Consider the following 12675-nt stretch of genomic DNA (forward strand, 5'->3'; position numbering starts at 1 on the left):
AGTATTTCTTCATTATGTGCTGCTGGAGGCGGCCATATCTTGTTAACGACACAGGAGAAGGAGCCTTGGGGTATCATTCTTCTGTCCCTGGTGGGTGAGATGTGCACAAGTAACCCGGGTAGGTGGGTGAGAGCGGGCACGGTAGAAATTCCTACATCTCTTCCTGACTTGAACATGGAAGCGGTTCCTGTACATAATGTATGAGTGTAACATTTTGTATATTCCTGGATCAGACGCTGGACCTCCGCAGCATTTTCGCTGCAGGTATCTTGTACTATATTATGATGGAGCTTCTATAGAAGCTGGTCTGTCCTCTTGATTGGAGATTTATTAATATGGGGGGGGGGGGGATTATTATAATTTATTGGGTGATACGTCACAGGTCAGGGGGCTACACTTTCCATTCTGTTGCTGAAATGATTTCATCTTGTTGGAAATAAAATGTTTTCTTTCTGAATAAACGTGTTCAGCAGATTAAACCGTGTTCCTGTCTCTTTAAGAATGTCTGTACAACACTCCCTGAGCAATCCCAAACAAAATGTGCCAGATTGCTACAACCCCTGGCAAAAATTATGGAATCACCGGGCTCGGAGGATGTTCATTCAGTTGTTTAATGTTGTTGAAAAAAAGCAGATCGCAGACATGGCACAAAACTAAAGTCATTTCAAATGGCAACTTTATGGCTTTAAGAAACACTAAAAGAAATCAAGATTAAAAATGTGGTACTCAGTAAGGGTAATTTTTTTTTTCAGACCAAGCAGAGGGAAAAAATTATGGAATCACTCAATTCTGAGGAAAAAAATTATGGAATCACCCTGTAAATTTTCATTTCCAAAACTAGCACCTGCATCAAATTAGATCTGCTCATTAGTCTGCATCTAAAAAGGAGTGATCACACCTTGGAGAGCTGTTGCACCAAGTGGACTGACATGAATCATGGCTCCAACACGAGAGATGTCAATTGAAGCAAAAAAGAGGATTATCAAACTCTTAAAAGAAGGTAAATCATCACGCAATGTTGTAAAAGATGTTGGTTGTTCACAGTCAGCTGTGTCTAAAATCTGGACCAAATACAAACAACATGGGAAGGTTGTTAAAGGCAAACATACTGGTAGACCAAGGAAGACATCAAAGCGTCAAGACCAGAAACTTAAAGCAATATGTCTCCAAAACAGGAAATGCACAACAAAACGAATGGGAAGAAACTGGAGTCAATGTCTGTGACCGAACTGTAAGAAACCGCCTAAAGGAAATGGGATTTACATCCAGAAAAGCTAAACATAAGCCATCATTAACACCTAAACAGAAAAAAACAAGGTTACAATGGGCTAAGGAAAAGCAATCGTGGACTGTGGATGACTGGATGAAAGTCATATTCAGTGATGAATCGCGAATCTGCATTGGGCAAGGTGATGATGCTGGAACTTTTGTTTGGTGCCGTTCCAATGAGATTTATAAAGATGACTGCATGAAGAGAACATGCAAATGTCCACAGTCATTGATGATATGGGGCTGCATGTCAGGTAAAGGCACTGGGGAGATGGCTGTCATTACATCTTCAATAAATGCCCAAGTTTACATTGATACTTTTTACAGTTTTCTTATCCTATCAATTGAAAGGATGTTTGGGGATGATGACATCATTTTTCAAGATGATAATGCATCCTGCCATAGAGCAAAAACTGTGAAAACATTCCTTGAAAGAAGACACATAAGGTCAATGTCATGGCCTGCAAATAGTCCGGATCTCAATCCAATTGAAAATCTTTGGTGGAAGTTAAAGAAAATGGTCCATGACAAGGCTCCAACCTGCAAAGCTGATCTGGCAACAGCAATCAGGGAAAGTTGGAGGCAGATTGATGAAGAGTACTGTTTGTCACTCATTAAGTCCATGCCTCAGAGACTGCAAGCTGTTATTAAAGCCAGAGGTGGTGCAACAAAATACTAGTGATGTATTGGAGTGTTCTTTTGTGTGTTTATTTTTCATGATTCCATCATTTTTTCCTCTGAATTGAGTGATTCCATAATTTTTTCCCTCTGCTTGGTCTGAAAAAAATTACCCTTACTGAGTACCACATTTTTAATCTTGATTTCTTTTAGTGTTTCTTAAAGCCCTAAAGTTGCCATTTGAAATGACTTTAGTTTTGTGCCATGTCTGTGATCTGCTTTTTTTCAACAACATTAAACAACTGGATGAACATCCTCCGAGCCTGGTGATTCCATAATTTTTGCCAGGGGTTGTATACGGTATTGGGCAAGATGGTGTCTATTTGGTTGCTAAGGTTCAATGCATAACTTCTTTTTTTTTACTTGGCACACAAATTGTTAGTGTCTTTAACGTATTGCAAAGGGGATGAATTGCCGGTGCGACCTGGATGTCTGCAGGAGACGGGAACGCCGCCTTGTGGATAAAAGCGATATTGGGGGACAAAAGTACATTTTTATTTTGAGGCCCATGTTCCCATTTTCAGGCATCAAGAATGTGGGAGAAATGTCAAGAAACCTAAGTAAGTGTTTGAACCCGGAGAGACCGCCATTCATATAGATTTGGGAGCCTAGGCATTTTTTTTTTCCCCAGTGGCCGGGATGAGAACAGATGAGGACTAGTCACTTATTGTCTCACAGATGATCTTATAGGGATTTTTTTTTCCGGTGATGACTTGTTGATTGATGCTGGTCTGATGGCTGGGGCACTTATCGCCTTTAGAATGGAGCGATGGTGCACATGCCTGACTGCCGCTCCATTCATTCCCACGGTGTCTGCTGTGCGCCGCGCTCAACTTTTTATTGGAGCACTCCGTATCCAACCTGCTGCTCTATAGTGTTATGGGGATAAAAGTTTCCCGGACCACCGCTTTAACCAAGTGAAGAGCTGCTCAGGATTTTTAGATTCTCACTGCAGCCATAGCATCCTGCGGATGGCTACTTGGAGAGGAGGAACCAAGTGGACTCTTTGTCCAACTAAGACGCTAAACCGCACCATGCAGTGTTCTGATGGACGTCTCTAGAGGAAAAAGTGGTCCCGACAGGTATTAGGCCAGAAGATGTTCATCCTATCAGCAGCAGGAATACGGGCGGCCATGTTGTGCCCCACTCTAGGGGCAGAGGGGATGTTGGATATCAAATTGGGTCAAAAAGACCATAAAGAAGGGGGTGCTAGAGAGGTGGTTGATGGGACTGTAAGCTGACCCCCATAACTGGCAGGTCGCAGGGGAGTAGGGACAACTGTGCCTCATTTTCTTGTAAGGCCAGTCAGCAGCGGTTTTGGGCTCCCATGGTCTCCATCCACTAGATCTCCCCACAATAAAACAATGTGACCTCTGTTGCGGACCCTTGGCACTGTGTGGGGTCTTTTGGATTTGCCGCTGTGTTCTTCAACTGCTGCCAATTCTACACTTGTGCCAGTCTTGATGCTGTAAAATTCTCACGGCGGCCTGGCAAAGAGGTGACGGGTGTCCAATCTACATAAGAGTAGTCCGACACACCCCATCTAATGCAGAATTACATCGGCCTCTAAGTGTAAATTCTAGGCCCGCGGGTTACCAGCCTGGTGGCAGGACGGTGTACAGGTGCCACCAAAACTGGCTAATTGGGACTCCTAGATCCATCCTGCGTTCTTGGAAGACAATGATTTTTTTGGCTGAAAATTTTTTTTTTTTTTGAAAGCGGGTTGTCTAGCATTAGAAAAACATGGCTTCTTTCTATCAGGAACAGCGCCACCCCTGTCCATGGGTTGTCTGGTATTGCAGCTTAGGTGCAATTCCGAGCTGTAATACCACATCTAACCTGCGGATATGTGTGGTGTAATTTTTTTTTTTTTTGGGGAAGAAAGCAGCCATGTTTTTGTAACTCTGTCCATCCCCTTTAGTTTAGGGGTACACGATGACTTTGGTTGTGTGATGGGACGATCTCTTCCAACGTGTCTGTGACTTTGGAATGTTTTTTACACCAAAATCGCACAACAGCAAGTTCTGTTACCTATAAGGCTTGGTGTCGCTGGACAGAAGCTGCCATGTATCCTGGACTTAAATGGGTTCTCCAAACGCCATCCATAGGACAGGCAATCGCATCCTGATCACTGGGACGCTGCAGACTGTACGCGGCTCTCTCCAGCAATCCCACAGACCATGAGTGGTGATGTACCTGCTCCATGTGTTCTCAATGGAGAGAGAGGAGTACGCCGCTGTCACATTTCTGAAGTGGCGGCTTATCTCCCTTGAGGAAAAAAAAAAGGGATCGGGCATTGAAATTTAACATGCCCCACCCTTCTACCTCCCAAAAATTCTTCTAGGGAAGTGTAGGCCCTTACAATATGATCATCCTGTCTGCTAAAATCAAAAAAGCTCAACTTTACACTAACTTGAATGAGGACCTTAAAGGGAATGTATCATCAGTATATGACCGGTTTTGTGTTGTTTTTTTCAATTTTGGCAATTAACTCCACAATCTTTATAAAAATAAAAACTTACAATTTTTTACACTGGTCAGGAAATTAACATGTACATTAGCAGCAATGAACAGATTGAGACCCTATCTTTTGTATTGAAGCATCTAATGAGCGTGTGCAAAGGTCACTGAAGGGAGGGGGAGCAGGTGAGCTGTGACAGCAGCTATTGTGATTGGTGGATCCTGTGTTATCAGAGGTGTTACCTGTAATTGAAATCCTGCCTCTATAGTGATAACGAAACTGCTGAAAACTTGGTGTCCAATGTAAAAAAAAAAATGCAAGATTAGTAATTTTTTCTTTAAATAAAAATCATGATATAAAAAAACATGTCTTTTTTTAATGTTCATGTAATGCAAAAACCTGATTTAAACAAGTAATTTTCTGGTGACACTGCATTCAAAGGGGTTGTTTAAGATGATGTATATCGGATTGATGGGGGTATGATACCTGGCAATCCTACCAGTATGAAATGAATGGGAGCTAAGTTGCAGTACCCAAGTCTGGACACTACATGGTGTATAGAGCAGTGACCCGATCGACTCCCTCGATCGATCAGTGATCTTCACAAAGACACAAAACTCAATTACGAGACAGGAAACTTTTTCTTTTTCTTTTTTTTTTTTACAGAAACATATTTTATTCAACGCTCTGACGGGTATCACAGCTACACACCAGCACCAAGAACGTCTTCCCCAAATGGATGATCCTTTTACATGCAGAGCAACAGATCCAGCTGCCAACTGACCAACGTCTGATCATTTCCCCACGATTTATGTCCTACTAAAGACTGAAATTCACATGGAAGCACACCGGCTTACGTATCTTGAATATCTCATATATATATATATATTTAGAATTATTTATAGTATATTTATATCAGGATATGCCACTACCACAGACATAAGTGCAGCAATAGAACAGAAGATGAGCTCATAATAATCACGTTTGATATGCGTGTAGCACGACCATTGTACAACAGGACAGACAGTGTGGTAAGTGTCACACACTCCAAGACAGAACAGCTAGGAAGCAGGCAACAGCTAAGCCCAGGGAGGCTTACAGGTCATAGTGAGGCTTAGGACTCTCTGGCCTGGATGGGCTAACTCGGGTGGCTCTGATCCCAGGAGGAGAGAAAAGGGGAGAAAGAGCAGGAAAGAAAAAGGTCAGTCACAGGTATTGAAAACAAAGGAGGTGTTTAGTGTATTTATATACAGCAGCCAGGAGGTGGCGCTCTCTACACGTCCTAGTATCAGCAGACATGAAGTGGCGCTCTCTACAAGTCTTAGTAGTAGCAGCCAGGAGGTGGCGCTCTCTACAAGTCCTAGTATCAGCAGACAGGAAGTGGCGCTCTCTACAAGTCTTAGTAGTAGCAGCCAGGAGGTGGCGCTCTCTACAAGTCCTAGTATCAGCAGCCAGGAGGTGGCGCTCTCTACAAGTCCTAGTATCAGCAGACAGGAAGTGGCGCTCTCTACAAGTCTTAGTAGTAGCAGCCAGGAGGTGGCGCTCTCTACAAGTCCTAGTATCAGCAGACAGGAGGTGGCGCTCTCTACAAGTCCTAGTATCAGCAGACAGGAGGTGACGCTCTCTACAAGTCCTAGTATCAGCAGACAGGAGGTGACGCTCTCTACAAGTCCTAGTATCAGCAGACAGGAGGTGGCGCTCTCTACAAGTCCTAGTATCAGCAGACAGGAGGTGACGCTCTCTACAAGTCCCAATAGCAGACAGGAGGTGGCGCTATCTACACATCCTAGTATCAGCAGACAGGAAGTGGCGCTCTACAAGTCTTAGTAGTAGCAGCCAGGAGGTGGCGCTCTCTACACGTCATAGTATCAGCAGACAGGAAGTGGCGCTCTCTACAAGTCTTAGTAGTAGCAGCCAGGAGGTGGCGCTCTCTACTAGTCCTAGTATCAGCAGACAGTAGGTGGTGCTCTCTACACGTCCTAGTATCAGCAGCCAGGAGGTGGCGCTCTCTACAAGTCCCAATAGCAGACAGGAGGTGGCGCTATCTACACATCCTAGCATCAGCAGACAGGAGGTGGCGCTCTCTAAACGTCCTAGTATCAGCAGACATGAGGTGTCATCTCTCTACAGTCCCTATGATCAGCAACCAAATGGTGGTGTTATCTATAAGCACTAAGATCAGCCTCCTGGAGGTGGTAATATTTAGAAATTTTAGAATCAGCAGCCAGGAGATGGCGCTCTCTACATAACCTAGAATCAGCAGCCAGAATGTGAGGAGTGCTCTGCAATTCTTAGTGATAACAACTAGGATATGCTCCTTCCAAAAGCCAACAGGCCAGCAAATGGGAAATGTTGGGATAGCAGGCAAGTGCTATGGGTAGTCTCTGCAGTCCCAATGACTAGAAGCCAGTAAATGTGGTTCTCTACCTAGCAGCAGCCAGCAGGTGGCGCTCTGTAAACATTCTAGTGCTTTCCCTTTTTTTGTAATAATATGACTAATAACAGCAGAACTAGTAAGTATCATTATACCTCTGGTCTTCAGGGCCTACAACCTGCTATAACAGGCCCAGGTTATCAAAGAAGCACAACATGTATACTGTCATCTTGAAAACGTACGCATGTTAATCATTAGAGGGGCACTAATGCTACTCTGTAAAGGGCACATGAAGAAATGTCACTTGCCATAAATAGATGTAATTTCTTTCCCGGCGTAAACACCGCTGTTCTTCTGAATCCGGCGCTGGTTTTCTTTTGTTCCTACGCCTTTCTATTCCTGAGATATGGCCCCTCTCTTTTCTGTGTATAAATTACATTTTTTTTGCCAACTGGACATGGTCTTCAAGGAAATTACCACAAAGAACAGTCAATGACCACGCCCACTTGGTTAAAAAAAACTTGGTTTATATACAGGGAAGAAGGGGCCATATCTCAGGAACGCATGGGCACAGGAACAAAAGAAAAACAATGTCGGATTCAGGAGAACAGCGGCATTTTCACAAAGAAAAAAAAAATTAGCTGGTGCTATACCAATTAAATGAGCCCTTATTACACTGTCTCCTGACTACGGCTTCAATGCACATTATTTTTTTTTCCCTATTATTGTTGGAAGGTTTTAAGCAGCAACCCAGCTGACATTTATTGCAAGATTTATATAGGTGAATTAAAGGGATAGTTTACCGTGGCCTATATAGGTCTCCTAAGGATATATTCCATACAGGTAGACTGTACCCACAAGGGGAAAATGCACTAATTCAGAATTTTTTTTATATATAAAACTATCCCGACCTTTATAGAGCCATAGGTGAACTACCCCTTTAAAAATATTATTTTGCACTCCAGTCTACTGTTCAAAAATCATACCCTGCAAAATAAAGAAAAAGTAATTGACATATATAAAAAAAATAATAATACTCATCTAATTGCATAACCTTTAATTAAAATGATCAGAAATGACCCCCTCCCAGCCCCGTCCCGCGCTCTTCTTTATTGAATGGAAATGAAAAATTCACAAAACCAAAGGAAGTGGATGCAGAACAGAACTGGACCACAAGAGGGCATCAGAACCACACCGAACGTGAACAAAAGGCGTCAATATGAGCAATGGCGGGCGGGAAGGGGGTAGGGGAAGACTGAGGAGCGCTGTCTGTGACCAGCAATGGCTACTAATTATATCACTCTAATTTGATTGACATCGTTTTAATACAAAAGAAAACAAAAAATCGTACAACGGAGACACAATGAGATCATTTCTATAAGCAGGCGGAGGGATGTGTAGTGGCATTGCAGGTGGGATAAAAGCAAGGAAAGAAAAAAAAAATATATATATATATCTATATATCAACCAGGTGTTTAAACATCACAATATGGCGCTGCAAAGGGACGATACTACACATCTGTACAATACAATACATAGTGACACTGAACCAGTGGTCGAGGGGGATATAACATTTTCACCATGCTGGAATAGGTGAGATGGGGGGTTTTGGGAGAAGGGATGGGGAGAAAGCTGTGTTCGGCGGCCAGGCCTCCATATTTTAATCTAAGAGGGACGGGTCGGCAGGTCGGATAATGGTGGGTCGTGTAGGTGATGCGGGAGCCTTCCTGCTGAATGAAAATAAAAACAAGAACAGACAAGAGAACACAGAGCGTGATTAGCATCATCCATGATGAGACAGTCAGCCCAGAATCCCCTGCCAGCTGGAGTACATCGCCATTTCTACGCCAGTACATAACAACATGTATAAAGAAGCGTTATTTGGACTCAAAATGGCTTCCAGGCATCGGAAAAAGAAAAAGTGTCCATGTTGCCCATAGCAACCAATAGGCTCTGCTTACATCGCTCTCACATTCTGTCAAATTTGTCAGAAAATTAGAAGGCGCTTTCTCCTGTCAAACACTAAATTGGCCTCCATTATAAACAAAAACTATACTTGAGAAATGAGCGTGGACATTGGTTGCTATGGCCAAAGGATATATTCTTCCCACTTGACAGTATTGACTTATTAAATGTGGACTGGTTGCTATGGGCCGCCACTTTTATGAGAACTGTACTTGCAGTCCATAGCAACCAATCAGAGCTCGCCTTTCATTTATGAAACAGCTGCAGTAAAATGAAAGCTGTGCTGTGATTGGTCGCTATGAACCATAAGGACTGTGCTGATAAGCGAGGCCTAGTTGTGTGTGGCAATATGGATCCTTGGGGAGTTCAAATAAAAGCCATTGTTATGGAGTCGTAGACCCCACAATTAGAATTTGAGGTCCATATTGCTACACATATTATATAATGTGTTTTTGATCAATTTTGATAACATTTATGGAAAACCACCTCAAAAATTGATATTTTGGGGTCTGATCTTCGTTTTAATGCTTCCCATGTTTTATATTTTACGCCATACATTAATTTTTCAGTAAATCAGAGGCCGGTGTGTTGTGTTGTACTTGAGGCTCTCCAATGTCCTCCATGCTCTGTCCATGTCAGGTTTAGGAGGGCTGACTGTGCGTGTGAAACAAAACGCAAACACAGCAAGATCACAAAATCACAATTATAACTCATACGCCAAGGACATGCGGTATGATTTGGAAAAGGCGGATACACGAGAAGCTGAATTAATCGGGGTCGTGAATGAAAAAATAGAGGAGTTCTCAACAACAACCAATGAGATTGCAGCTTTCATTTCAAAAGTGAAGGTTTCAAAATGTAAGCTTGCATCTGATTGGTCCCCATTGTTATTCTCTCTGCTAGTTTCTATACATCACTCCATTGATGGTGGGATGAAACAGCAACAGTAATTCATATTTCGGCAGGGGGTTGTGGTTGGTACATAGGAATAATGTGAGGAATCGGGTTTGATGAATGTGTGAGGTGACAGGAAGTGACAATCGGTCCGAGTTGCCAGGCACGGTTAATTTTTGGACAACAAGCAGAGCACGGCAATATCAGAAAGCAATGAAAAAGGAGATGGCGGTGAGGTATAAGGACGGTGAATGCAAAGTGGACACGTGAGGAAGCAGAAGAATCATCGAGTGTGAGAGGAAGAGAAAGATAACAAGGACGACCAGAAGAAACATCAGTGGGTACGACGCTGATCTCATTGGTAAATGGTGGAGAGGGTCTATTTACACAAAGCAGGACTGGCGTTGCCAATTGAAGTCCTAATAGATGGGCTTGTGTAAACAGCGCTGGATGGGGCATCTGGAAAAAACACAAACTAAAGTCTCCTTAGATCGGGGGTCTCCAAACAGTGGTAGTTTTGCAACATTTGGAGACCGACATGATGGAGACAACTGCTACAGATGAAGGAACTAGGACACGTCTCCAAGAGGAAGGACACTTGGAAATAATGAGATGTCTACTGGGGTTTTCTGGGGTCTACTGCAGCGTTGCTCAAACGTCTCCAAATAACAACTAAGAAGAAGACTTGGATGGTCCATCAAGAAGTCACACTGACTGGTGGTCCACACATATGGGGGTTCATAATCTTAGAATTCACAGCTGGATGTAGCACCTACTGTTGGCTGCATTTGCAGTTCTAGACGTTAGCTATTGAATACATAAAAAAAAAATCCCAAGAAAATTTCCAAAGTTCTGCAACTTTCTAATAAACCTTGTGTTTGAATTACTTACCATTTTTAAGTTGTAGTAGATGAGAACACTGGTCTATGTAGCAGTTTTAGTGCACATGTGTGACCACTGCTCTATTCTCTTTTTTGGGTCTACAGTATAAAGGAGAGGTAATGTGTATGTGTTAGCACTGACCTATTCTCCACTATGGGTCTATAGCAGTGGTTTGTTGTTATAGCAGTGGTAGTGTCACAGGGATACCGTGACAGAGAGGGGCCAGAAGATCGCGGCGTCTGGTTACACTGAGCTCCTGCACTTATTTGAACTGGTTCACCATCTTATTAAACAGTGCAGGTTTCCTTGCTGTCATGGCAAGGGTTAATCAGTTCAATTGATCTCCTGGAGCTCTCCATCCTGGATTGTCTCAGCTGTTCAGTGTTGGCCCCTCCCCTCTCGTATATGTGCTCCGCCTCTTGCACTTGGGAGTTGCCAGTGATAGTTCTACTTCCAGGTTTGGTGGTGAAGGAGAGTTCAGTGTTTGGAGTTGGTAGTTGGCAGTTAGAGAGTTTTTCTGCAGGTTGCTGTGTGGAGTTGGTTTGTGTGTTTTTCCTTATCAGCTCACATTTGGTTTTCCCTTCCCATACCTCCTCTGTTTCCCACTCTGTTTTGTGAGTTTATTTGTTTGATTGTAGTTTTCTTTTATCCATGTCTGTTAACCCTGTCTGTCTGGTTAGTGTTTTCCTATACACTTCAGCCCCTCACCTCCCTGTGTGGGGGAGGGATCAGATAAGGGTTAAGTTAGGAGCATAGATAGGTATGTGACCCCGGCGTCTCCATCTTCAGGAGTAATCCAGAGAACAAGGATGGACTAGGGCGCCCTTAGTTTGAGGGATCGGGGAGGTGCTCACAGTCCCTTGACATTACGTTATCGGCAGTGTGCATCCACTCCTCTATTCTATGGGTCTATAGGAGAGGTAGTGCTCATGTGACTACTTCTCTATTCTCTTCAATGGGTCTATATAGGAGTGGTAGTGCACATGTGTGATCACTACTCTATTCTCTTCTATGGGTCTATAGGAGCAGTAGTGCGCATGTGTGATGACTGCTCTATTCTCTTCTATGGGTCTATATAGGAACAGTAGTGAGCATGTGTGATCACTGCTCTATTCTCCTCTATGGGTCTATATAGGAGCAGTAGTGCGCATGTGTGATCACTGCTCTGTTCTCCTCTATGGGTCTATAGGAGCAGTAGTGCGCATGTGTGATCACTGCTCTATTCTCCTCTATGGGTCTATATAGGAGCAGTAATGCGCATGTGTGATTACTGCTTTATTCTCCTCTATGGGTCTATATAGGAGCAGTAGTGCGCATGTGTGATTACTGCTTTATTCTCCTCTATGGGTCTATATAGGAGCAGTAATGCGCATGTGTGATCACTGCTCTATTCTCCTCTATGGGTCTATATAGGAGCAGTAGTGCGCATGTGTGATCACTGCTCTGTTCTCCTCTATGGGTCTATATAGAAGCAGTAGTGCTCATGTGTTTTCACTGCTCTATTCTCCTCTATGGGTCTATATAGGAGCAGTAGTGCGCATGTGTGATTACTGCTTTATTCTCCTCTATGGGTCTATATAGGAGCAGTAATGCGCATGTGTGATCACTGCTCTATTCTCCTCTATGGGTCTATATAGGAGCAGTAGTGCGCATGTGTGATCACTGCTCTATTCTCCTCTATGGGTCTATATACAAGCAGTAGTGCGCATGTGTGATCACTGCTCTATTCTCCTCTATGGGTCTATATAGGAGCAGTAGTGCACATGTGTGAACACTGCTCTATTCTCCTCTATGGGTCTATATAGGAGCAGTAGTGCGCATGTGTGATCACTGCTCTATTCTCCTCTATGGGTCTATATACAAGCAGTAGTGCGCATGTGTGATCACTGCTCTATTCTCCTCTATGGGTCTATATAGGAGCAGTAGTGCGCATGTGTGATCACTGCTCTATTCTCCTCTATGGGTCTATATAGGAGCAGTAGTGCGCATGTGTGATCACTGCTCTATTCTCCTCTATGGGTCTATATACAAGCAGTAGTGCGCATGTGTGATCACTGCTCTATTCTCCTCTATGGGTCTATATAGGAGCAGTAGTGCGCATGTGTGATCGCTGCTCTGTTCTCCTCTATGGGTCTATATAGGAGCAGTAGTG

The 12675-nt window shown here is 43.4% G+C and overlaps 1 protein-coding gene across 13 annotated transcripts in view; it reads right to left on the reverse strand.

Annotated features, from left to right (window-relative positions):
- Window positions 1-5085: 5085 nt before the first annotated feature.
- The window catches only part of DNM1 (dynamin 1), a 150902-nt gene continuing 143312 nt past the window's right edge, over window positions 5086-12675 (reverse strand). For 5 of the 13 annotated variants that reach the window (XM_073640197.1, XM_073640196.1, XM_073640194.1 and 2 more), the window contains one exon: window positions 8089-8509. In XM_073640197.1, coding sequence (XP_073496298.1) covers window positions 8443-8509 — 67 coding nt within the window. In that variant the 3' untranslated portion in view covers window positions 8089-8442. Of the gene's footprint in view, window positions 5562-8088; window positions 8513-12675 lie in introns of those variants that run through there. The other 8 variants (XM_073640193.1, XM_073640190.1, XM_073640191.1 and 5 more) reach the window with 3 other exon arrangements.

This window comes from Phyllobates terribilis, unplaced genomic scaffold, assembly GCF_046119375.1.
Source record: "Phyllobates terribilis strain yellow unplaced genomic scaffold, ASM4611937v1 Scaffold_7__3_contigs__length_470593459, whole genome shotgun sequence".
Classification (NCBI taxonomy): domain Eukaryota; kingdom Metazoa; phylum Chordata; class Amphibia; order Anura; family Dendrobatidae; genus Phyllobates; species Phyllobates terribilis.